General features: G+C 50.3%; 1 protein-coding gene across 3 annotated transcripts in view; it reads right to left on the bottom strand.

Moving 5' to 3' along the window:
* smg1 (SMG1 nonsense mediated mRNA decay associated PI3K related kinase) overlaps positions 1 to 26555 on the bottom strand; it is a 128851-nt gene that overhangs the window by 64058 nt on the left and 38238 nt on the right. For all 3 annotated transcript variants that reach the window (XM_055898133.1, XM_055898126.1, XM_055898117.1), the window contains exons 23-43: positions 25449 to 25603; positions 22577 to 22722; positions 20828 to 21160; positions 17036 to 17180; positions 16356 to 16506; positions 14852 to 14972; positions 13139 to 13384; positions 12926 to 13027; positions 12526 to 12705; positions 11810 to 11954; positions 10883 to 11021; positions 8928 to 9176; positions 8327 to 8507; positions 6857 to 7018; positions 5364 to 5593; positions 3878 to 4032; positions 2672 to 2894; positions 1625 to 1871; positions 956 to 1026; positions 519 to 677; positions 88 to 339 (exon numbers count right to left, since the gene is read on the bottom strand). In XM_055898133.1, coding sequence (XP_055754108.1) covers positions 88 to 339; positions 519 to 677; positions 956 to 1026; positions 1625 to 1871; positions 2672 to 2894; positions 3878 to 4032; positions 5364 to 5593; positions 6857 to 7018; positions 8327 to 8507; positions 8928 to 9176; positions 10883 to 11021; positions 11810 to 11954; positions 12526 to 12705; positions 12926 to 13027; positions 13139 to 13384; positions 14852 to 14972; positions 16356 to 16506; positions 17036 to 17180; positions 20828 to 21160; positions 22577 to 22722; positions 25449 to 25603 — 3792 coding nt within the window. The remainder of the gene's footprint in view (positions 1 to 87; positions 340 to 518; positions 678 to 955; positions 1027 to 1624; positions 1872 to 2671; positions 2895 to 3877; positions 4033 to 5363; positions 5594 to 6856; positions 7019 to 8326; positions 8508 to 8927; positions 9177 to 10882; positions 11022 to 11809; positions 11955 to 12525; positions 12706 to 12925; positions 13028 to 13138; positions 13385 to 14851; positions 14973 to 16355; positions 16507 to 17035; positions 17181 to 20827; positions 21161 to 22576; positions 22723 to 25448; positions 25604 to 26555) is intronic.

Below are 26555 nucleotides of genomic sequence, written 5' to 3' on the forward strand. Positions count from 1 at the left end.
ACGAGAAGCAGCAGCCACACAACCTGTGTGACCTCTAACCCTTGACTGACGACAGTAAACCCTGCTTGACCTTTGACCCCAGCTCACCTGTGTGACCCTCCACCACTCGCTAGACGTGGTACAGGAGCACCACAGCTCTTTGGCCAGCAGGTTAGGGGGCGTGGATGCCATCAGCTCCTTAAGCACATCCCTCATCACGCTGAGCGGCCAATCGCGCCGCGAAACATCCAGGCTGAGGCCAACCCCCTTCAGGGCGGGGCCTATCTTGCTGTAGTAGAGCTCACTGGGCCGTGGAACTAGAGGGAGGGGCTGGGGCTGCTGCTGGAACGAATCCTGGGCCTGGGGGAGGAGCGAGAGACAGAGAGACAGAAAGTGATGAGTACAGAGAGAGCTCAAGGCTCATGGCCCAACAAAGTGTTTGGCATTGCCATAGTTTCAATGTTGAATGTTGTTTTTATTGAGCTCTACACATTCACAGAGCAAGATCATACAAAAGATCACACCCCCACAAGCATTACCTTCTGTGCCTGCAGCACGGCCTCTCTCTGCTGCCAGCGCTTGTAGAGGCCGAACAGCGGCGTGGCGCCGTCCACCCATTGGATGAGTCCTGAGCGTGTCCCCAGCGGGGTGACGGAGTAGTGGCGGGCGTGGAAGTGGGGGCGCTCCTGCTGGTTCACCTAGAGAAGAACAGAGTTATGCTCTGCAGACAACAGCAGCAGTCGTACGACCACATAAAACAGACCATCTCTCCTACTAGCAGGTAATATTACTGGAACAACTCTTCAGGTCTAATCACCTAATATACTACTTTTATTAGTTTTTAAATCCATTTTTTAAAAATGTTTGGTGTATTTTTTCCACAGATGAACTGCACAGGCCCCATACCCTTTACTCTGGTGTTGTCTCTGGCCGGATCAGCCTTGTATTTTAAATGATCGATCAATCAATGATGTACCTTGGTGAACATGGTGTTGACTATGGAAAGGAACTGCATGATCCGCTCATCTAGGTGGAGGTCCTCCAGACCTGCGGGAGAGAGAGGGGGAAGGAGAGGGAGGAATAGATGAGGGTCAAGTCAGAGAGGGGGAAGGAGAGGAGGAAGGATAGATGAGGGTTAAATCAGAGAGAGGGAAAGAGAGGAGGAAGGATAGATGAGGGTCAAATCAGAGAGAGGGAAGGAGAGGAGGAAGGATAGATGAGGGTTAAATCAGAGAGAGGGAAAGAGAGGAGGAAGGATAGATGAGGGTTAAATCAGAGAGAGGGAAAGAGAGGAGGAAGGATAGATGAGGGTTAAATCAGAGAGAGGGAAAGAGAGGAGGAAGGATAGATGAGGGTCAAATCAGAGAGAGGGAAAGAGAGGAGGAAGGATAGATGAGGGTCAAATCAGAGAGAGGGAAAGAGAGCAGGAAGGATAGATGAGGGTCAAATCAGAGAGGGAAAGAGAGGAGGAAGGAGGTAAGAGTTAGGAGCAGAAAGGATAGATGAGGGTCAAATCAGAGAGAGGGAAAGAGAGGAGGTAGAGTTAGGAGGAGAATTAGGTTCAGACTTATATTCCTGCTGGTCGTCTGTGTGTGTGTGTATGTGTGTGTGTGTGTGTGTGTGTGTGTGTGTGTGTGTTCGCTACCTTTGAAGAGGTAAGGGTAGTTGCGTCCGTCGGAGCCCAGGAAGTGTAGTTTCTTAGGCTTGGTCTTGGTTGGCAGGATGGTGATGGTGTTGCCAACACTTTGGATGGTCAAAGCGTCCGTTGCCGACACCTCGCCCGGCAACGCCATCTCTGTGGTCGCCATGGCAGCCAGGCGGGGGCTGATGTGGTCCAGACGCAGCAGATAGCTGGTCCTCTTCTGAGCCCTCTGCTGGAGACTCAGCATGATCTAGGAGACATTAAAAACACCATTTAAATCCACTTCAACAAAAAAGTACAGTATACATTTTAAAAGGTTACAGATACATTGGACACTCATGGAAACAAAAAGCACCGTCACACACAAACCGACCAAGTTTCCCCTAAGCACAGATCTAGGATCAGCTTCCCTTCCCCCAATCCTAATCTTAAAGGGGACTGGAAACACTTCAGGAAGTAAAGTAAAGAGATGTCTTCAATCCACTAAACATCTGCCTTTAAAACATTGAAACATCTCTATTTGGGGGGTTTTGATCTGGAACAATGTTTATTAGAGGTGTTGTTGAATTCTGGCTTGACGTCTACTGATTCATGTTACCACACTAGAACGTATTGACTACTTAACATGTATAAGGAATGTACATGTCAAGGGTCAAGAGGAACCGCGCCACGGGGCACGGTACCCACCGCGCCACGGGGCACGGTACCCACCGCGCCACGGTACCCACCGCGCCACGGTACCCACCGCGCCACGGTACCCACCGCGCCACGGTACCCACCGCGCCACGGTACCCACCGCGCCACGGGGCACGGTACCCACCGCGCCACGGGGCACGGTACCCACCGCGCCACGGGGCACGGTACCGCGTGTGAGAAAAAGGGGAAGTGCAGAAAGTTCATATTCTGTTCAAAAATATTATTGTTGAATATGAATGTTCCTTAGGAGGGACGCAAAGGGCAACAGCCTAATTTGAGTTACTGATAAGGCAGACCAGTTACTGAGAACCGAGACCCCCCCCCCCCCCCCCCCCCACCCGGTCCTGGTCCTACCTGTTTGAACGGGACCCAGCTGCTGGCCGGGTTGGCCGGGTTGTGAGGGCTCTTCAGTCTCTCCAGGGCCGAGGTGATGGCGTCCCCGTAGGTCTGCTGGAACCAGGTCTCGTGGGGGGTCTCTGCGGGCGTGGTGGTGATGCTCCTCACGTGGTCCAGAGCGAACACCACGGGACGCATCAGAGCAGAGTGCTTCTCACACATGATGGCCACCTTCTCCTCCCTGACAGAGGAGACACACTGTTTATCTATGTTCCTTTAACAGGGTTAAAACATACATGTTGAGACACGACACTGTTGTATAGTTAGCGAGTGAGAAGTGCAGTGGGTCAGAATGAAACCCATTACCTCTGGCAGCCTAGGTTACCCAGTACCTGAGACAGGGACTAACACCTCTGGCAGCCTAGGCTACTCAGTACCTGAGCCAGGTCCTGCAGAGCTAACCACTGGACCCAGTACCTGAGACAGCAGAGTTAACCACTGGACCCAGTATCTGAGACAGGGCCAGCAGGGTTAACCACTGGACCCAGTATCTGAGACAGGGCCAGCAGGGTTAACCACTGGACCCAGTATCTGAGCCAGGGCCAGCAGGGTTAACCACTGGACCCAGTATCTGAGCCAGGGCCAGCAGGGTTAACCACTGGACCCAGTATCTGAGACAGGGCCAGCAGGGTTAACCACTGGACCCAGTACCTGAGACAGGGCCAGCAGGGTTAACCACTGGACCCAGTACCTGAGCCAGGGCCCACAGAGTAAACCACTGGACCCAGTACCTGAGCCAGGGCCCACAGAGTAAACCACTGGACCCAGTACCTGAGCCAGGGCCCGCAGAGCTAACCACTGGACCCAGTACCTGAGCCAGGGCCAGCAGAGTAAACCACTGGACCCAGTACCTGAGCCAGGGCCCGCAGAATAAACCACTGGACCCAGTACATGAGCCAGGGCCAGCAGAGCTAACCACTGGACCACCACACACTACTCTGCTACTTATGTGCATTAATGAACTGTTTAGTGACTGGAGTTGGGTCATTCTGAAACCTGTGTTTGATTAATCAAATCCTATACTTTGTGTACCCTAGTAGTATGTGTGTGTGTGTATGTGTGTGTGTGTATGTGTGTGTGTGTATGTGTGTGTGTGTATGTGTGTGTATGTGTGTGTGTGTATGTGTGTGTGTGTGTATGTGTGTGTGTGTGTATGTGACTCACTTGCGTAGTGTGTTGTTGTTTTGCACCCTCTTGACCTCGTCCTCCAGCTGCTGTATCCTGCGTAGGACGTGCATGTGCTGCTGCTGCAGGACGCCCAGCCACAACTCGTCCCACAGCAGAGTCACGCGGCGCAGCTCTCCCACTAGCATCTGCACCTGGGGACCCACGGACGGACACACAGAGACACACGTGGTTAGCACAGGTCACCACCAGACACAAGTAGGGCCAAAATGTCATATCCCGAAATTAGACAGTATTTTGTGTTTCTGAATAATAGAAGTTGTAAATATTCCTTATGAGCATTGCATGACCCTAGGATGGAGACAAATTAATTCAGTGGTTTTATTTAGAGAACGACCAATATGGGTACTTACCAGAGGTGGGACCAAGTCATGTGTCTCGAGTCCACACCCCTGGGACTTACCGATCAACAACAATTGCATAGGAGTATCCTAATCTCTTATTTAAAAAAATGTGTACTGTCTAAGACGACAGTCACGAGTCACGGAGATGCATAGTCAGTTCGCAGAGGTAAAGACAAATCATTTAACCCAGTGAATTAAACTTTTTGGTGACAATCAGCTTTGAAAACAGCGTATTTGACATGATGGTGTGCACCATATTATCACAAATAAAGTTCTATAGTAGTGAACTGAGGAACGGTAACTTTCTTTGAATGCTGGATGTTGTTTAATAGCTAGCTAGCTAACTAGGGAGCTCAATTATCCTCGTTTTGGAAACAGTTGTACCCCAGTAAGGGCAGTAAATTCATTAACCATTTCAAAACCTCTACATGCCGTGTAACATTATTCAAACGTGTATAATTATGTGCAGCATCAGTGGGGAGCTAGCTAGGACTAGGGGGACATAATTAACTGTAACACCAGTAATGTGGGGAAGCATTTAGCTGTAACACCAGTAGTAGGGTGGAGGTAATTACCTGTAACACCATAGTGGGGTTGTGGTACGGGGGAGTATTTACCTGTAACACCAGTAGTTGGGGGGGGGGGGGGGGGGGGGGGAAGTCTACCTGTACCATAATAGTGGTGATGCAGTAGGGGGAAGTATTTACCCGTAACACCATAGTGGGGTTGGCTGCAGTAGGGGGAAGAATTTCCCTATAACACCATAGTGGGGTTGGCTGCAGTAGGGGGAAGTATTTACCCGTAACCCCATAGTGGGGTTGGCTGCAGTAGGGTGAAGTGTTTACCTGTAACACCATAGTGGGGTTGGCTGCAGTAGGGGGAAGTGTTTACCTGTAACACCATAGTGGGGTTGGCTGCAGTAGGGGGAAGTAGTTACCCGTAACACCATAGTGGGGTTGGCTGCAGTAGGGGGACGTATTTATCTGTAACACCATAGTGGGGTTGGCTGCAGTAGGGGGACGTATTTACCCGTAACACCATAGTGGGATTGGCTGCAGTAGGGGGAAGTGTTTACCTGTAACACCATAGTGGGGTTGGCTGCAGTAGGGGGAAGTGTTTACCTGTAACACCATAGTGGGGTTGGCTGCAGACAGCTTGTCCACTATCTTGCTGTAGCAGTCGTGCATCATGGCCTGGTCCTGGCTGGAACACAGCGCAGGAAACTCCTCACCCCGCCCATCTTCTTCCTGGGAGGCGGGGTTACTGCCCAGTGTCCCCTCCCCTTCCTCACACAGCCCCTCCCCCTGCATGCTGCCCAGGAAGGTGGGCAGGGCCGACGGGAGCTTGTTTCCTGGGAGACAAAGATGTTATGGTGAGTTGAGAGTATGTGTGTGTGTGTGTGTGTGTGTGTGTGTGTGTGTGTGTGTGTGTGTGTGTGTGTGTGTGTGTGTGTGTGTGTGTGTGTGTGTGTGTGTGTGTGTGTGTGTGTGTGTGTGTGTGTGTGTGTGTTGGAGGTCGACCGATTATGATTTTTCAACGCCAATACCGACTGTTGGAGGACCGATTAAATCGGCCGATTTTATATATATATATATTTGTAATAATGACAATTAGAACAATACTGAATGAACACTTTTATTTTAACTTAATATAATACATAAATAAAATCAAGTTAGTCTCAAATAAATAATGAAACATGTTCAATTTGGTTTAAATAATGCAAAAACACAGTGTTGGAGAAAAAAGTAAAAGTGCAATATGTGCCATGTAAAAAAACGTTTAAATTCCTTGCACAGAACATATGAAAGCTGGTGGTTCAATATTCCCAGTTCTTCAATATTCCCAGTTAAGAAGTTTTAGGTTGTAGTTATTATAGGAATTATGGGACTATTTCTCTCTTCCATTTGTATTTCATATGCCTTTGACTATTGGATGTTCTAATAGGTACATTAGTATTGCCAGCCTAATCTTGGGAGTTGATAGGCTTGAAGTCATAAACAGCTCAATGCTTGAAGTATTGCGAAGAGCTGCTGGCAAACGCAGTAAAGTTTGAATGAATGCATACGAGCCTGCTGCTGCCTACCACCGCTCAGTCAGACTGCTCTATCAAATCATAGACTTAATTATAATATAATAAACACACAGAAATACAAGCCTTAGATCATTAATATGGTAAAATCCGGAAACTATCATTTAGAAAACAAAACGTTTTGTTTTCTATCAGTTAATTACGGAACCATTCCGTATTTTATCAACTGGGTGGCATCCCTAAGTCTAAATATTGCTGTTACATTGCACAACCTTCAATGTTGTGTCATAATTATGTCAAATTCAGGTGAATTAATTAGGGTCTTTGTTAGAAAGAAATGGTCTTCTCACAGTTCGCAACGAGCCAGGTGGCCCAAACTGCTGCATATACCCTGACTCGCGTAACAGGTGTTCAGCCTGCCACGCAGTTTCCTCGTGGATTGCAATGTAATCAGCGTCCATAAATACCGATTACCGATCTTTATGAAAACTTGAAATCGGCCATGGCAATTAAACGGTCGACCTCTAGTATATGTGTGTGTGTGTGTGTGTGTGTGTGTGTGTGTGTGTGTGTGTGTGTGTGTACCTGCGTGCTGTGCCTCTCCTCCCAGAGACAGTGATCCAACTATAGCAGGGTACAGGATGAGGTGTGGCGAGTCCTGGGCAACGCGACACAGCAGACTACAGATACTCTGTCTGATGTAAGCCTCTGGATGGTTCAGACGAGAGAACAGCTGGGGGATGATGCCTGTGGGGGAGAGGGGTTGAATTAGCAGGAGACAGGAGAGAGAGGGGTTGAATTAGCAGGAGACAGGAGAGAGAGAACAGCTGGGGGATGATGCCTGGGTGGGAGTGTGTTACCTCTCCAGGGGCCAGTGGGGGTCTGAGTGTTACCTCTCTAGGTGCCAGTGGGGGTCTGAGTGTGTTACCTCTCTAGTGGATAGTGGGGGACTGAGTGTTACCTCTCCAGGGGCCAGTGGGGGTCTGAGTGTGTTCTCTCTAGGGGCCAGTGGGGGTCTGAGTGTTACCTCTCTAGGGGCCAGTGGGGGTCTGAGTGTGTTACTTCTCTAGGGGCCAGTGGGGGTCTGAGTGTTACCTCTCTAGGGGCCAGTGGGGGTCTGAGTGTGTTACCTCTCCAGGGGCCAGTGGGGGTCTGAGTGTGTTACTTCTCCAGGGGCCAGTGGGGGTCTGAGTGTGTTACCTCTCCAGGGGCCAGTGGGGGTCTGAGTGTGTTACTTCTCTAGGGGCCAGTGGGGGTCTGAATGTGACCTCTCCAGGGGCCAGCGGGGGTCTGAGTGTGTTACCTCTCTAGGGGCCAGCGGGGGTCTGAGTGTGTTACTTCTCTAGGGGCCAGTGGGGGTCTGAATGTGACCTCTCCAGGGGCCAGTGGGGGTCTGAATGTGACCTCTCCAGGGGCCAGTGGGGGTCTGAATGTGACCTCTCCAGGGGCCAGCGGGGGTCTGAGTGTGTTACTTCTCTAGGGGCCAGCGGGGGTCTGAATGTGACCTCTCCAGGGGCCAGCGGGGGTCTGAATGTGACCTCTCCAGGGGCCAGCGGGGGTCTGAATGTGACCTCTCCAGGGGCCAGCGGGGGTCTGAATGTGACCTCTCCAGGGGCCAGCGGGGGTCTGAATGTGACCTCTCCAGGGGCCAGCGGGGGTCTGAATGTGACCTCTCCAGGGGCCAGCGGGGGTCTGAGTGTGTTACCTCTCCAGGGGCCAGCGGGGGTCTGAGTGTGTTACCTCTCCAGGGGCCAGTGGGGGTCTGAGTGTGTTACTTCTCTAGGGGCCAGCGGGGGTCTGAGTGTGTTACCTCTCCAGGGGCCAGCGGGGGTCTGAGTGTGTTACCTCTCCAGGGGCCAGCGGGGGTCTGAGTGTGTTACTTCTCTAGGGGCCAGCGGGGGTCTGAGTGTGTTACCTCTCCAGGGGCCAGTGGGGGTCTGAGTGTGTTACCTCTCCAGGGGCCAGTGGGGGTCTGAGTGTGTTACCTCTCCAGGGGCCAGTGGGGGTCTGAGTGTGTTACCTCTCCAGGGGCCAGTGGGGGTCTGAGTGTGTTACCTCTCCAGGGGGCGGTGGGGGTTGAGGCGAGCCCAAGCTCAAGCCCCTCCCTCAGCTCCCCGGCGTGCTTCACCAGCAGCCGTAGCAACCGCAGCGTCGCCATGACGATGACGTCGTCGTTACTCTGCTTGCTGTTCTGATTGGTCAGCAGCAGCTTGGGGTCATCCTCATCGATGGGAACCTGACGGAGGAAGAAGAGAGACATGGAGGGACAGAGGAAGAGACGGACGGACGGGAGAGATGCAGGGAAAGGGACAAGGCTATAAGAGAAGGCATCTCCTACAACATCTCAAACTTCCACAAGTCCTAGATGAATAGAAACAGTCAAGTGAATAGCAATACCGGGATGAAAAACATCAATTCTACTTTAACATTCATCTTATAGACAGTACTCGTAGGGCCAGGTTCCCAGACACAGACTTCATCCCGGACTAAAAAGAACACCCAATGGAAAATTCCCATGGAAATAGTCCCTGACTAACCAGTCCCAGTCCCCCCTGCCAGTCCCAGTTCCCCCTGCCAGTCCCAGTTCCCCCTCTGCCAGTCCCCCCTGCCAGTCCCCCCTGCCAGCCCCCCAGGAGAGAGCGTGAGTTCCACCCACCTGTCCAGCGTTGAGTTTGAGGAAGGTGAAGTAGGCACCGCAGGAGACCTTGTAGAGACTGAAGATCCGGTCCACCACCCTCCTCCAGACCCGGATCAGACCCTCCATCACCCCACTACCCCCACCCTGGACCCCCTCCACCTCCCCCTGCTGCTCCAGCCAGGGACAGGCAGACAGCAGCTGTCTCCAGATAACATCCACCATGTCATCCTCCTCCTCATCCTCCTGCTGCAGGGCCATGTCCTCATCCTGGAGGGAGAGAAGGGGTGGGGAGAGTTATGAGCAGGCAGACGGTGAATCCCAAACCTGCCAAGACGCGTACGGCAAATTGGAGATGTAGCACGGGCCGAATTGGGGTCATCTTTCCCCCCGCATGCTCGCGCTGTTTGTGAGTCTGATCGCGATTCTAGCATTGTACTAAATCAAGTCTATAAAAGGTTGGAATACTTTCTTGACAGCATTCCATTCAACACGGTAATCGTCACTAACAACATGTAAATAGAACCAACACACCAACATACTTTATTCTGGGAGTTTCTCTCTGAACGCCGGTCGCTGTTCCAGCCGATGTAAAGGTGCCCATTGGATTTCTTTACAGCACATTCAGATTTTCAAAATGGATAAAAATCTCAAATCTAGTGCCAAGGCATTTTAGAAGCTTTGCCTCTATAGCCAATACCTGACACTCATTCATTCTTCATCCGCACAGTCTTCTAAACTCCCCACTCCAGTTAACGCCAAGACGGTTATATTTATTTTTGATGATACTTTTTGTGACGTGGATCATAATTACAGTTACTGTCTATCAGGTTGTGTGATCCTCGAGTCTAAATGGAGGTAGAGAGTCAGGAATCAAGACTAGAGAGTCTAAAAGGAGATAGAGACTGTCAGGAATCAAGACTAGAGAGTCTAAAAGGAGGTAGAGACTGTCAGGAATCAAGACTAGAGAGTCTAAAAGGAGATAGAGACTGTCAGGAATCAAGACTAGAGAGTCTAAAAGGAGATAGAGAGTCAGGAATCAAGACTAGAGAGTCTAAAAGGAGGTAGACAGTCAGGAATCAAGACTAGAGAGTCTAAAAGGAGGTAGAGACTGTCAGGAATCAAGACTAGAGAGTCTAAAAGGAGATAGAGACTGTCAGGAATCAAGACTAGAGAGTCTAAAAGGAGATAGAGAGTCAGGAATCAAGACTAGNGAGGTAGACAGTCAGGAATCAAGACTATAGAGTCTAAAAGGAGGTAGAGACAGTCAGGAATCAAGACTATAGTCTAAAAGGAGGTAGAGAGTCAGGAACTATGACTATAGAGTCTAAAAGGAGGTAGAGAGTCAGGAATCAAGACTATAGAGTCTAAAAGGAGGTAGAGAGTCAGGAATCAAGACTATAGAGTCTAAAAGGAGGTAGAGACAGTCAGGAATCAAGACTATAGAGTCTAAAAGGAGGTAGACAGTCAGGAATCACGACTAGAGAGTCTAAAAGGAGGTAGAGACAGTCAGGAATCAAGACTAGAGAGTCTAAAAGGAGGTAGACAGTCAGGAATCACGACTAGAGAGTCTAAAAGGAGGTAGAGACAGTCAGGAATCACGACTAGAGAGTCTAAAAGGAGGTAGACAGTCAGGAATCACGACTAGAGAGTCTAAAAGGAGGTAGAGACAGTCAGGAATCAAGACTAGAGAGTCTAAAAGGAGGTAGACAGTCAGGAATCACGACTAGAGAGTCTAAAAGGAGGTAGAGACAGTCAGGAATCAAGACTAGAGAGTCTAAAAGGAGGTAGAGAGACACATGGAAAGAGACAGACACACATACCAAGCCACTTAGTTATGCAGTTCCGTGAAGAGTCCAGTTCTAAACTTCTATCCTGGATGAACTATGATGTTTTCAGAACACTGGGAGAAAGTACGAGATGTCTACATACTAAAACAATAGTTACTAATTAATTCCTCATGAGCGCACACACACCTGTATTCCAGCAGGTCGACACATGGCCTGACCCAGGATGCTGAAGATGTTCTCCTTGTCCTCCTCACTGGTGCATTCTGGGAGAAGCTCCTCGATCTCCTTCTTCTCTCCCGGGAGCAGGGGCACACCTTCACCTTGACTGGAGGAAGGAGATGAGAAAGAGATGGGAGGAGAAAGGAACGGACGGACGTAGGGGAGGAGAGATGAAACAAGAGGGAGATGGGAGAGATGTATGAGAGGAGAGGGGGATGGGAAGAGAGGGAGACAGAGGAACGTCAACATTGTATAAGAATTTAAAAAATCATGTTTAAATCCGCAACAGATTTTACCACAGAACGCACCACGTCTGTATTCATGCGTTATCAGCTTTCACCACAGAACGCATCACGTCTGTATTCATGTTATCAGCTTTCACCACAGAACGCATCACGTCTGTATTCATGTTATCAGCTTTCACCACAGAACGTATCACGTCTGTATTCATGTGTTATCAGCTTTCACCACAGAACGTACCCTTGTCTGTATTCATGTGTTATCAGCTTTCACCACAGAACGCACCACGTCTGTATTCATGTGTTATCAGCTTTTACCACGGAACGTATCACGTCTGTATTCATGTGTTATCAGCTTTCACCACAGAACGTACCCTTGTCTGTATTCATGTGTTATCAGCTTTCACCACAGAACGTATCACGTCTGTATTCATGTGTTATCAGCTTTCACCACAGAACGCACCACGTCTGTATTCATGTGTTATCAGCTTTCACCACAGAACGCACCACGTCTGTATTCATGTGTTATCAGCTTTCACCACAGAACGCACCACGTCTGTATTCATGTGTTATCAGCTTTTACCACAGAACTCATCACGTGTGTTTCATGTGTGTTTCATGATAACTGCTGGGTGACAACTGTCAGAATATGTACCTGGCGTTGTCGACCACCTTCCGTCCCCAACGATAGGCCCAGCTGGCGAGAGCCGCCCAGGACTTGGCCACCTCCGGAGCCTGACTGGTGGACAACTGGTAGAGTTGCCCCAGGACCAAGTCTGGTTCTCCTACACCCACACTCACTATGGAGGCAGAGAGAGAGGGGTTAGGGTGTAGGGGTTAGGGTACAGACCGGAGGAAGAGAGGGGTTAGGGTACAGACTGGAGGAAGAGAGGGGTTAGGGTGTAGGGGTTAGGGTACAGACTGGAGGAAGAGAGGGGTTAGGGTGTAGGGGTTAGGGTACAGACTGGAGGAAGAGAGGGGTTAGGGTGTAGGGGTTAGGGTACAGACTGGAGGAAGAGAGGGGTTAGGGTGTAGGGGTTAGGGTATAGACTGGAGGAAGAGAGGGGTTAGGGTGTAGGGGTTAGGGTACAGACTGGAGGAAAAGAGGGGTTAGGGTGTAGGGGTTAGGGTACAGACTAGAGGAAGAGAGGGGTTAGGGTGTAGGGGTTAGGGTACAGACTGATGGACGAGAGGGGTTAGGGTACAGACTAGAGGAAGAGAGGGGTTAGGGTGTAGGGGTTAGGGTACAAACTGGTGGAGCCCGGTATCAAGCCCGGTTCTCCTACACTCACTATGGAGGCAGAGAGAGAGGGGTTAGGGTGTAGGGTACAGACTAGAGGAAGAGAGGGGTTAGGGAGGGGTGTGTCCTACCTGTGGTTTCAGCTGTGATTCGGGGCATGCCCTGGTCCTCTAGGGGTAGCTCCAGCAGGGCTGTGATGTTCCGGCTGATGGGGGGCAAGGCGGCGACCCCTGGGTTCATGACCCCTGACCTCTTCACCACCTGTTTGAGCTGAGGGGTCATGTCCTTCCAGTCCGCCAGCAGCCACTTACCTACAGACACAGAGACAGACGGTTGGAACAGGGACGTGTCAAAAACACACATGGGAGGTTTTCTAAAAAGGCCAGGCATCCATTACCCAGCATGCACAGGACAGAGAGACTGGTACCAACCCTGATACGCCTGTATCTCAAATGGCACTCTGTTCCCCCCAATAAGAGTCCTAAGTAGGGAATAGGGAGCCATTTGTGAGACACTGGAACCACTACTTACACAGAGTGAGGACGGAGCGACAGGCAGCACGCTCACACTTCCCTGAGCGACAGAAAGACAGAGCACAGGAACTCAACATCTCCATGGCTGCCATGGACTGACCTGGAGGAGAGAGGGAGGGAGGGAGGGAGAGGAGGGAGAGAGGTGGAGCATGAGAGAGAGCTGGGGGAGAAATGAGTGGATAAAGACGAGTAAGCCAAAACACACACTCACCCGCGGTGCAGAGGACTTTAGCCTTCTCGATCTGTAGTTCAGGTCCCCACTTCTCCCCCACAGCACCCGCTAGTGACAGACGCCTGAACGCAGAGCTCAACCCCTCCTCCACCCCCCCCTCCTTCTCCTCCTCGCTGCACTGGCCCAGCAGGCGCGTTGCCAGGGCGATGTTCCCCTGTTTCCGGGCGAACTTGACGGCCGTCAGACATAGTTCCATCAGGTGGCCATCAAGCGGAGCAGAGGAGCCTGGGTAATGGAACACAGGAAGAGAGAGAGGATTAACGTGAGTCACATGACAGAGACACAGCGATGGGGACAACACACACACACACACACTGAAACAAATACAGATAGATATATAGCACAGCGTTTAACTTCTCTAGGGTAGGGGGCAGCATTCGGAATTTTGGATGAAATGCATGCCCAAATTAAACTGCCTGCTTCTCGGGCCCAGAAGATATGATATGCATATAACTGGTAGATTTGGATATAAAAAAAACACTCAAGTTTTCAAAACCGTTAAAATAGTGTCTGTGAGTATAACAGAACTGATTTGGCGTTCGAAAACCTGAGAAAAATCCATTCAGGAAGTTTTATTTTTTTTGGCTTTGTAGTTTTCTATTCAATGCCATTACAGTATCCATTGACTTAGGACTCAAATTACAGTTTCTATGCCTTCCAATAGATGTCAAGTCTTTAGAAATTGTTTCAGGCTTGTATTCTGAAAAATTAGGAAGTAAGAGCAGTCAATGAGTGGAACCTGCCGTGTCACAGAGCTTTTTCATGTGCTCGGCCGAGAGTGCATTTCTTGTTTACCTTTTAAATTGACGACGTTATTGACCGGTTGAAATATTATCAATTATTTAGGCTAAAAACAACCTGAGGTTTGAATATAAACATCATTTGACATGTTTCTATGAACTTTATGGATACAATTTGGATTTTTTTGTCTTCCTGTTTTGACTGCGTTTGAGCCTGTGGATTACCAAGGAAAACGCGAACAAAACTGAGGTTTTTGGGTATAAAGAGACATTATCGAACAAAAGGAACATTTATTGAGTAAATTAATGTCTGCTGAGTGCAACTATATGAAGATCATCAAAGGTAAGGGATTAATTTTATCTCTATTTCTAAATTGTGTAACTGTTCTACCTGGCTGGCTACTGTTTGTAATTTGTCTAGTGGGCTATGTTCTCAAATAATGTAAGCTATGCTTTCGCCGTAAAGAGATACATGGAATACACACACAGGGACACACACAGGGAAACACACACACACACACAGGGACACACACACACACACAGGGACACACACACACACACACACAGGGACACACACACACACAGGGACACACACACACACAGGGACACACACACACAGGGACACACACACACACAGGGACACACACACACAGGGACACAGGGACACACGGACACACACACACGGACACACACACACAGACACACACACACGGACACACACACACGGACACACACACACGGACACACACACACGGACACACACACACGGACACACACACACGGACACACACACGGACACACACACGGACACACACACGGACACACACACGGACACACACACGGACACACACACGGACACACACACACACACACACACGGACACACACACACACACACACGGACACACACGGACACACACACACACACACGGACACACAGGGACGCTGTCTACCTTTCAGCCTGAGCAGTAGCTGTCTCTGGTAGATGGTGTATCTCAGTGCGTGGAGCCACGGCTGGACGTCCTGTTGTTTACAGGTGCTGAGAGCTTCACTGTACAGGGGGATCAGACAGTCCTGGAGAGGAGGAGAGGGTTAGGGGGGTGTACACACACACAGCAGTATGTAGACACCCCTTCAAATTAGTGAATTTGGCTATTTCTGCCACACCCGTTGCTGACAGGTGTATAAAATAGAGCACACAGCCATGCAATCTCCATAGACAAACATTGGCAGTAGAATGGCCTTACTGAAGAGCTCAGTGACTTTCAACGTGGCACCGTCATAGGATGCCACCTTTCCAACAAGTCAGTTGGTCAAACTTCTGCCCTGCTGGAGCTTCCCCGGTCAACTGTAAGTGCTGTTATTGTGAAGTGGAAACGTCTAGGAGCAACAACGCCTCAGCTGAGAAGTGGTAGGCCACACAAGCTCACAAAACAGGACCGCTGAGTGTTGAATCGTCTGTCTTCGGTTGCAACACTCACTCCCGAGTTCCAAACTGCCTTCTGGAAGCAACATCAGCACAAGAACTGTTCACCCGGAGCGTCATGAAATGGGTTTCCGTGGCCGATGTAAATGATGGAGTTGTGTGAAGCTCGCCGCCACTGGACTCTGGAGCAGTGGAAACGTTTTCTCTGGAGTGATGAATCACGCTTCACCATCTGTCAGTCCGACAGACGAATCTGGGTTTGACCGATGCCAGGAGAACGCTATCTGCACTAATGCACAGTGCCAACTGTAAAGTTTGGTGGAGGAGGAATAATAGTCTGGGGCTGTTTTTCCATGGGTCGGACTAGGCCCCTTAGTTACAGTGAATGGAACTCTTAACACTACAGGATACAATGAAATTCTAGACGATTCTGTGCTTCCAACTTTGTGGCAAAAGTTTGGGGAAGGCCCTTTCCTGTTTCAGCATGACAATGCCCCCGTGCACAAAGCCAGGTCCATACAGAAATGGTTTGTCGAGCTCATTCTGGAAGATCTTGACTGGCCTTCACAGAGCCCTGACCTCAACCCCATCGAGCACCTTTGGGATGAATTGGAACGCCGACTGAGAGCCAGGCCTAATCGCCCAACATCAGTGCCCGACCTCACTAATGCTCGTGGCTGAATGGAAGCAAGTCCTTCCGCAGCAATGTTCCAACATCTAGTGGAAAGCCTTCCCAGAAGAGTGGAGGCTGTTGTAGCAGCAAAGGGGAACCAACTCCATATTAATGGCTATGATTTTGGAATGAGATGTTTGACGAGCAGGTGTCCACATACTTATGGTCATGTAGAGTACTCTGAGTGTGTTCTCCAGGGCGGAGAAGCAGTATAGATGCAGGCTGGCGAGGATCTGTATGTGTGTGTGTACCTCCTGTCCGCTGAGTGTGTTCTCCAGGGCAGAGCAGCAGTACAGCTGCAGGGTGGCGAGGGTCTGTGTGTGTGTGGGTCTGTGTGTGTGTGTGTGTGTGTGTGTACCTCCTGTCCGCTGAGTGTGTTCTCCAGGGCAGAACAGCAGTACAGCTGCAGGGTGGCCAGAGTGGGCAGGCCGTCAGAGAGGGTGAGGGTGGAGAGGCGGAGGGGACCCAGAGAGATACGACCCGTCTGCTTCAGGTAACGGACCAGGGTACTGTAACACACACAGAAGACCTATTATCTCTCCTTCCTCCCAGTGTCTTCACTTCCTGTCACTGATTGAAAAGGAAATGACTGGTATCAGAAACAAGGTGGAAACTCCCACTAAGTCTCCACCAATACAAAGCTTTTAGATTGGTGGGAAGTAGTGAACGAGAGTGTACAATGGTTCCCTATATAGTGCACTACTTTTGACCAGGGACAATATCGCAACACAGACAGAACCTGCAGTCAGTCCAACAGAACTCAGATCAACCTAAATGGAATGGGGAAGACATCACGGAAGAGCCAATGAAATACTGGTGTCTCCTCGGTCTCCTTACAACCCATTGGATGACAAAGCCAGAGGTCCCGCCCCTCTCACCTCCTCCAATGGGTTTTGAGAAGGAGACGAGGTGTATGCAATTGAGATCTTCCCAATGAAGTGTTCCACAATCCAGCAGGTTTTTGTTCCTACCTAGCACTAACACATTAATACAGGATTCAACAAAAAGTGGATCTCCAGGATCCAATGAGAGACTCACTCCGAGGTGGGCATGGCCTTCTGTTCCTGCTCGTGATTGGCTGTTGTCATGGCGGCCACGGCACTCCGCAGCAGCTGCACCTCGATGGCCTTCTGCAGTTCTGAGGGGTCCGGACTCAACACTGCCGGGAGGAGACGCTTCAGGTCTACACACACATACACACACACACACGTTAGAAACACACACCATTAAGACACACACACCTCTAAGGAGTCTAGACTCAAAACTGAAGTGGGCAGTCTGACACCCTCCTACCTAGTTAATCCTTGAAGCAGGTGGAGTTGAGCAGGCCTTAGGCCTCTCTCTCCCTCCCTCCTACCTAGTTTATCGGTGGAGTTGAGCAGGCCTTAGTCCTCTCTCCCTCCCTCCTACCTAGTTTATCCTTGAAGCAGGTGGAGTTGAGCAGGCCTTAGGCCTCTCTCTCCCTCCCTCCTACCTAGTTTATCCTTGGAGCAGGTGGAGTTGAGCAGGCCTTAGGCCTCTCTCTCCCTCCCTCCTACCTAGTTTATCATTGGAGCAGGTGGAGTTGAGCAGGCCTTAGTCCTCTCTCTCTCCCTCCTACCTAGTTTGTCATTGGAGCAGGTGGAGTTGAGCAGGCCTTAGGCCTCTCTCTCCCTCCCTCCTACCTAGTTTATCCTTGGAGCAGGTGGAGTTGAGCAGGCCTTAGTCCTCTCTCTCTCTCCCTCCTACCTAGTTTATCCTTGGAGCAGGTGGAGTTGAGCAGGCCTTAGTCCTCTCTCTCTCTCCCTCCTACCTAGTTTATCCTTGGAGCAGGTGGAGTTGAGCAGGCCTTAGTCCTCTCTCTCTCCCTCCTACCTAGTTTGTCCTTGGAGCCAGTAGAGGTGTTGACCAGGCCGTAGTCTTCTCTCTCCCTCCCTCTTACCTAGTTTGTCCTTGGAGCCAGTAGAGGTGTTGACCAGGCCGTAGTCTTCTCTCTCCCTCCCTCTTACCTAGTTTGTCCTTGGAGCCAGTAGAGGTGTTGACCAGGCCGTAGTCTTCTCTCTCCCTCCCTCTTACCTAGTTTATCATTGGAGCAGGTGGAGTTGAGCAGGCCTTAGTCCTCTCTCTCTCCCTCCTACCTAGTTTGTCCTTGGAGCAGCTGGAGTTGAGGCCTTAGTCCTCTCTCTCTCCCTCCTACCTAGTTTGTCCTTGGAGCCAGTAGAGGTGTTGACCAGGCCGTAGTCTTCTCTCTCCCTCCCTCTTACCTAGTTTATCCTTGGAGCCAGTAGAGGTGTTGACCAGGCTGTAGTCTTCTCTCTCCCTCCCTCTTACCTAGTTTATCCTTGGAGCCAGTAGAGGTGTTGACCAGGCCGTAGTCTTCTCTCTCTCTCCCTCTTACCTAGTTTATCCTTGGAGCCAGTAGAGGTGTTGACCAGGCCGTAGTCTTCTCTCTCCCTCCCTCTTACCTAGTTTATCCTTGGAGCCAGTAGAGGTGTTGACCAGGCCGTAGTCTTCTCTCTCTCTCCCTCTTACCTAGTTTATCCTTGGAGCCAGTAGAGGTGTTGACCAGGCTGTAGTCTTCTCTCTCCCTCCCTCTTACCTAGTTTGTCCTTGGAGCCAGTAGAGGTGTTGACCAGGCCGTAGTCTTCTCTCTCCCTCCCTCTTACCTAGTTTATCCTTGGAGCCAGTAGAGGTGTTGACCAGGCCGTAGTCTTCTCTCTCCCTCCCTCTTACCTAGTTTATCCTTGGAGCCAGTAGAGGTGTTGACCAGGCCGTAGTCTTCTCTCTCCCTCCCTCTTACCTAGTTTGTCCTTGGAGCCAGTAGAGGTGTTGACCAGGCCGTAGTCTTCTCTCTCCCTCCCTCTTACCTAGTTTATCCTTGGAGCCAGTAGAGGTGTTGAGCAGGCCGTAGTCTTCTCTCTCCCTCCCTCTTACCTAGTTTATCCTTGGAGCCAGTAGAGGTGTTGACCAGGCCGTAGTCTTCTCTCTCCCTCCCTCTTACCTAGTTTGTCCTTGGAGCCAGTAGAGGTGTTGAGCAGGCTGTAGTCTTCTCTCTCCCTCCTACCTAGTTTATCCTTGGAGCCAGTAGAGGTGTTGACCAGGCCGTAGTCTTCTCTCTCCCTCCCTCTTACCTAGTTTGTCCTTGGAGCCAGTAGAGGTGTTGACCAGGCCGTAGTCTTCTCTCTCCCTCCCTCTAACCTAGTTTATCCTTGGAGCCAGTAGAGGTGTTGACCAGGCCGTAGTCTTCTCTCTCTCCCTCCTACCTAGTTTATCCTTGGAGCCAGTAGAGGTGTTGACCAGGCCGTAGTCTTCTCTCTCCCTCCCTCTTACCTAGTTTATCCTTGGAGCCAGTAGAGGTGTTGACCAGGCCGTAGTCTTCTCTCTCCCTCCCTCTTACCTAGTTTGTCCTTGGAGCCAGTAGAGGTGTTGACCAGGCCGTAGTCTTCTCTCTCCCTCCCTCTTACCTAGTTTATCCTTGGAGCCAGTAGAGGTGTTGACCAGGCCGTAGTCTTCTCTCTCCCTCCCTCTTACCTAGTTTATCCTTGGAGCCAGTAGAGGTGTTGACCAGGCCGTAGTCTTCTCTCTCTCTCCCTCTTACCTAGTTTATCCTTGGAGCCAGTAGAGGTGTTGACCAGGCCGTAGTCTTCTCTCTCTCTCCCTCCTACCTAGTTTATCCTTGGAGCCAGTAGAGGTGTTGACCAGGCCGTAGTCTTCTCTCTCCCTCTTACCTAGTTTATCCTTGGAGCCAGTAGAGGTGTTGACCAGGCCGTAGTCTTCTCTCTCTCTCCCTCCTACCTAGTTTATCCTTGGAGCCAGTAGAGGTGTTGACCAGGCCGTAGTCTTCTCTCTCCCTCCCTCTTACCTAGTTTATCCTTGGAGCCAGTAGAGGTGTTGACCAGGCCGTAGTCTTCTCTCTCCCTCCCTCTTACCTAGTTTGTCCTTGGAGCCAGTAGAGGTGTTGACCAGGCCGTAGTCTTCTCTCTCTCTCCCTCCTACCTAGTTTATCCTTGGAGCCAGTAGAGGTGTTGACCAGGCCGTAGTCTTCTCTCTCCCTCTTACCTAGTTTATCCTTGGAGCCAGTAGAGGTGTTGACCAGGCCGTAGTCTTCTCTCTCTCTCCCTCTTACCTAGTTTATCCTTGGAGCCAGTAGAGGTGTTGACCAGGCCGTAGTCTTCTCTCTCTCTCCCTCCTACTTAGTTTGTCCTTGGAGCCAGTAGAGGTGTTGACCAGGCCGTAGTCTTCTCTCTCCCTCCCTCTTACCTAGTTTATCCTTGGAGCCAGTAGAGGTGTTGAGCAGGCCGTAGTCTTCTCTCTCCCTCCCTCTTACCTAGTTTGTCCTTGGAGCCAGTAGAGGTGTTGACCAGGCCGTAGTCTTCTCTCTCCCTCCCTCTTACCTAGTTTATCCTTGGAGCCAGTAGAGGTGTTGAGCAGGCCGTAGTCTTCTCTCTCCCTCCCTCTTACCTAGTTTATCCTTGGAGCCAGTAGAGGTGTTGAGCAGGCCGTAGTCTTCTCTCTCCCTCCCTCTTACCTAGTTTATCCTTGGAGCCAGTAGAGGTGTTGAGCAGGCCGTAGTCTTCTCTCTCCCTCCCTCTTACCTAGTTTATCCTTGGAGCCAGTAGAGGTGTTGACCAGGCCGTAGTCTTCTCTCTCCCTCCCTCTTACCTAGTTTATCCTTGGAGCCAGTAGAGGTGTTGACCAGGCCGTAGTCTTCTCTCTCCCTCCTACCTAGTTTATCCTTGGAGCCAGTAGAGGTGTTGACCAGGCCGTAGTCTTCTCTCTCCCTCCTACCTAGTTTATCCTTGGAGCCAGTAGAGGTGTTGACCAGGCCGTAGTCTTCTCTCTCCCTCCTACCTAGTTTATCCTTGGAGCCAGTAGAGGTGTTGAGCAGGCCGTAGTCTTCTCTCTCTCCCGCCAGGAGCTCCAGCTGAGCACGGCATTCTTGGAAGTCTCCGTCCTCGAAGCAGCTCAGTGCCCGTACGTAGTTGAAGTCTGTCTTCAGGTGCACGCTCGCCGCGGCAGGGTTACTAGGGTTCTTCTTGAGGGCGTGCACGCTGGCCTGCCACTCCTGCACCGAGGACCAATCGCCGAGGGCCACATAGCACTGGCACGCCTTATTGGCAAGGAGGTTGAGCACCTCGGAGGAACACTCGTTGGACTTGAGGAGAACCGTCTTCCTGCCGTCACCTGAAGGAGAAAGACAGGAGGGGAGAGACGGAAGGAGAAGAGAGGGGGGAGGAGAGCGAGAGACGGAAGAAGAAGAGAGAGAGGAGGGAGGAGGAGAGAGAGAGGAGGGGAGAGACGGAAGGAGAAGAGAGGAAAGCGGGAGGAGGGGAGAGACGGAAGGAGAAGAGAGGGAGGAGGAGAGCGAGGAGGGGAGAGAAGGAAGGAGAAGAGAGAGAGGAGGGAGGAGGGGAGAGACGGAAGGAGAAGAGAGGAAAGAGGGAGGAGGAGAGAGGGAGGAGGGGAGCACTTGGTTATTATCAGCTAGTGGTTGCCTCTGAAATGTCCTCCTAATCCCTGTGTCTCACCGTTGCCGTGTGTTTGGGGCTGGTTGTGTTAGAGCTGTGTGTGTGTGTCTCACCGTTGTGTTTGGGGCTGGCTGTGTTAGAGCTGTGTGTGTGTGTCTCACCGTTGCCGTTGTGTTTGGGGCTGGTTGTGTTAGAGCTGTGTGGGTGTCTCACCGTTGTGTTTGGGGCTCGCTGTGTTAGAGCTGTGTGTGTGTGTCTCACCGTTGCCGTTGTGTTTGGGGCTGGTTGTGTTAGAGCTGTGTGTGTCTCACCGTTGTGTTTGGGGCTGGCTGTGTTAGAGCTGTGTGTGTGTGTCTCACCGTTGCCGTTGTGTTTGGGGCTGGCTGTGTTAGAGCTGTGTGGGTGTCTCACCGTTGTGTTTGGGGCTGGCTGTGTTAGAGCTGTGTGGGTGTCTCACCGTTGCGTTTGGGGCTGGCTGTGTTAGAGCTGTGTGTGTCTCACCGTTGCCGTTGCGTTTGGGGCTGGCTGTGTTAGAGCTGTGTGTTTGGGGCTGGCTGTGTTAGAGCTGTGTGTGTGTCTCACTGTTGCGTTTGGGGCTGGCTGTGTTAGAGCTGTGTGTGTGTGTGTCTCACCGTTGCCGTTGTGTTTGGGGCTGGCTGTGTTAGAGCTGTGTGTGTGTCTCACCGTTGCGTTTGGGGCTGGCTGTGTTAGAGCTGTGTGTTTGGGGCTGGCTGTGTTAGAGCTGTGTGTTTGGGGCTGGCTGTGTTAGAGCTGTGTGTGTGTCTCACCGTTGCCGTTGTGTTTGGGGCTGGCTGTGTTAGAGCTGTGTGTGTGTCTCACTGTTGCGTTTGGGGCTGGCTGTGTTAGAGCTGTGTGTGTGTGTCTCACCGTTGTGTTTGGGGCTGGCTGTGTTAGAGCTGTATGTGTCTCACCGTTGTCGTTGTGTTTGGGGCTGGCTGTGTTAGAGCTGTGTGTGTCTCACCGTTGTGTTTGGGGCTGGCTGTGTTAGAGCTGTGTGTGTGTGTCTCACCGTTGCCGTTGCGTTTGGGGCTGGCTGTGTTAGAGCTGTGTGTGTGTCTCACCGTTGCGTTTGGGGCTGGCTGTGTTAGAGCTGTGTGTGTGTGTGGCTCACCGTTGCCGTTGTGTTTGGGGCTGGCTGTGTTATAGCTGTTGGCTCCGGCCAGTTTGAGGAGTGAGCGGTCGAAGCCCTTAATGGAACAGTCCATCCCTGTCACGGCACACAGCTGTTCCTGGTACTCCACCGCAGCCTTCTCAAACCTAGAGAGAGACAGGGAGAGGTATGGGTTACTATATGGTCTTGACAGAGAGAGAGGTATGGGTTACTATATGGTCTTGACTAAGAGAGGTATGGGTTACTATATGGTCTTGACAGAGAGCGAGGTATGGGTTACTATATGGTCTTGACTAAGAGAGATATGGGTTACTATATGGTCTTGACTAAGAGAGATATGGGTTACTATATGGTCTTGACTAAGAGAGGTATGGGTTACTATATGATCTTGACAGAGAGCGAGGTATGGGTTACTATATGGTCTTGACTAAGAGAGGTATGGGTTACTATATGGTCTTGACAGACAGAGGGGTATGGGTCACTATATGGTCTTGACAGACAGAGGGGTATGGGTCACTATATGGTCTTGACAGAGAGAGAGGTATGGGTTACTATATGGTCTTGACTAAGAGAGATATGGGTTACTATATGGTCTTGACAGAGAGAGAGGTATGGGTTACTATATGGTCTTGACAGAGAGAGAGGTATGGGTTACTATATGGTCTTGACAGAGAGAGAGGTATGGGTTACTATATGGTCCTGACAGACAGAGGGGTATGGGTCACTATATGGTCTTGACAGAGAGGGAGGTATGGGTTACTATATGGTCTGAACATACCATTTAACAGCATCTTTGGACAACAGAGGTGTGTACTACCTGCTTCTTGACTACATTTATAGTGGCAATCAGCAGTTGAAACAATAAAGCGTAATCACTGCCCCGTTTGGGTAAAAAGCAGAGGGATGGGACTGGAGAAATGTAACCACTCAAACTCAGACAGAGCTTTGGATTTAAGGACTGACCATCATTGACATCATAGAGCAACATTCCAGTTGTAACCCTCCATGACATCATAGAGCAACATTCCAGTTGTAACCCTCCATGACATCATAGAGCAACATTCCAGTTGTAACCCTCCATGAGATCATAGAGCAACATTCCAGTTGTAACCCTCCATGAGATCATAGAGCAACATTCCAGTTGTAACCCTCCATGAGATCATAGAGCAACATTCCAGTTGTAACCCTCCATGAGATCATAGAGCAACATTCCAGTTGTAACCCTCCATGAGATCATAGAGCAACATTCCAGTTGTAACCCTCCATGAGATCATAGAGCAACATTCCAGTTGTAACCCTCCATGACATCATAGAGCAACATTCCAGTTGTAACCCTCCATGACATCATAGAGCAACATTCCAGTTGTAACCCTCCATGAGATCATAGAGCAACATTCCAGTTGTAACCCTCCATGACTTCATAGAGCAACATTCCAGTTGTAACCCTCCATGACATCATAGCGCAACATTCTAGGTGTAACCATCGATGACATCTTAGAGCAAAATTCTAGGTGTAACCATCCATGACATCATAGAGCAACATTCCAGTTGTAACCCTCCATGACTTCATAGAGCAACATTCCAGTTGTAACCCTCCATGACTTCATAGAGCAACATTCCAGTTGTAACCCTCCATGACATCATAGAGCAACATTCCAGTTGTAACCCTCCATGACTTCATAGAGCAACATTCCAGTTGTAACCCTCCATGACTTCATGGTGTAACCATCTATGACATCATAGAGCAACATTCCAGTTGTAACCCTCCATGACTTCATAGAGCAACATTCCAGTTGTAAGCCTCCATGACATCATAGAGCAACATTTCAGTTGTAACCCTCCATGACATCATAGAGCAACATTCCGGTTGTAACCCTCCACGACATCAGAGCAACATTCTAGGTGTAACCATCTATGACATCTTGGAGCAAAATTCTAGGTGTAACCATCGATGACATCTTAGAGCAAAATTCTAGGTGTAACCATCCATGACATCATAGAGCAACATTCCAGTTGTAACCCTCCATGACTTCATAAAGCAACATTCCAGTTGTAACCCTCCATGACTTCATAGAGCAACATTCCAGTTGTAACCCTCCATGACATCATAGAGCAACATTCCAGTTGTAACCCTCCATGACTTCATAGAGCAACATTCCAGTTGTAACCCTCCATGACTTCATGGTGTAACCATCTATGACATCATAGAGCAACATTCCAGTTGTAACCCTCCATGACTTCATAGAGCAACATTCCAGTTGTAACCCTCCATGACATCATAGAGCAACATTTCAGTTGTAACCCTCCATGACATCATAGAGCAACATTCCGGTTGTAACCCTCCACGACATCAGAGCAACATTCTAGGTGTAACCATCTATGACATCTTGGAGCAAAATTCTAGGTGTAACCATCCATGACATCATAGAACATTCTAGGTATAACCATCCATGATATCATAGAGCAACATTCTCGTTGTAACCATCCATGACATCATAGAGCAACATTCTAGGTGTAACCCTCCATGACTTCATAGAGCAACATTCCGGTTGTAACCCTCCACAACATCAGAGCAACATTCTAGGTGTAACCATCCATGATATCATAGAGCAACATTCTCGTTGTAACCATCCATGACATCATAGAGCAACATTCTAGGTGTAACCATGGTGAGGCTGTATAGTGTTTGTTTATATTTTCTTTGTTTCAAAACATTTGTGTAAAACAAGCTTATATTTTAGGTTCTGATGGGGTACGGCAGGGGAACTAAGATCACGAGGCATTTATAAAGTCAAATTCTTCAAGAATTGCCCCTTAAATACACTAAGCTTGGCCTCCACACACACACACACACAGGGGTGTTTTTCCTTACCGCCCCTCAGCCTGTAGTGCCACAGAGCTGACCCAAGCCAGACTCTTGCCAGTGTGGGTGAGACTCCAGGCAGCTAAACCATGGATAGCCTCAGGACAGTGAAGTTCACACAGAGCCTCTACCAGCATCACCAGAGGAGCCTCCAACTCTGGACCCTAGAGAGGAGACATGGAGGGTCAGTTACAGGTGACCAGAAGAGACCTGGACCCTAAAGAGAGGAGACATGGGGGGGTCAGTTACAGGTGACCAGAAGAGACCTGGACCCTACAGAGAGGAGACATGGGGGTCAGTTACAGGTGACCAGAAGAGACCTGGACCCTACAGAGAGGAGACATGGGGGTCAGTTACAGGTGACCAGAAGAGACCTGGACCCTACAGTGAGGAGACATGGGGGTCAGTTACAGGTGACCAGAAGAGACATGGACCCTACAGAGAGGAGACATGGGGGGTCAGTTACAGGTGACCAGAAGAGACCTGGGCCCTACAGAGAGGAGACATGGGGGTCAGTTACAGGTGACCAGAAGAGACCTGGACCCTACAGAGAGGAGACATGGAGGGTCAGTTACAGGTGACCAGAAGAGACCTGGACCCTAAAGAGAGGAGACATGGGGGGGTCAGTTACAGGTGACCAGAAGAGACCTGGACCCTACAGAGAGGAGACATGGAGGGTCAGTTACAGGTGACCAGAAGAGACCTGGACCCTACAGAGAGGAGACATGGGGGTCAGTTACAGGTGACCAGAAGAGACATGGACCCTACAGAGAGGAGACATGGGGGGTCAGTTACAGGTGACCAGAAGAGACCTGGACCCTAAAGAGAGGAGACATGGGGGTCAGTTACAGGTGACCAGAAGAGACATGGACCCTACAGAGAGGAGACATGGAGGGTCAGTTACAGGTGACCAGAAGAGACCTGGGCCCTACAGAGAGGAGACATGGGGGTCAGTTACAGGTGACCAGAAGAGACCTGGACCCTACAGAGAGGAGACATGGAGGGTCAGTTACAGGTGACCAGAAGAGACCTGGACCCTAAAGAGAGGAGACATGGGGGGGTCAGTTACAGGTGACCAGAAGAGACATGGGGGGGTCAGTTACAGGTGACCAGAAG

This window comes from Salvelinus fontinalis, chromosome 2, assembly GCF_029448725.1.
Source record: "Salvelinus fontinalis isolate EN_2023a chromosome 2, ASM2944872v1, whole genome shotgun sequence".
Lineage (NCBI taxonomy): Eukaryota > Metazoa > Chordata > Actinopteri > Salmoniformes > Salmonidae > Salvelinus > Salvelinus fontinalis.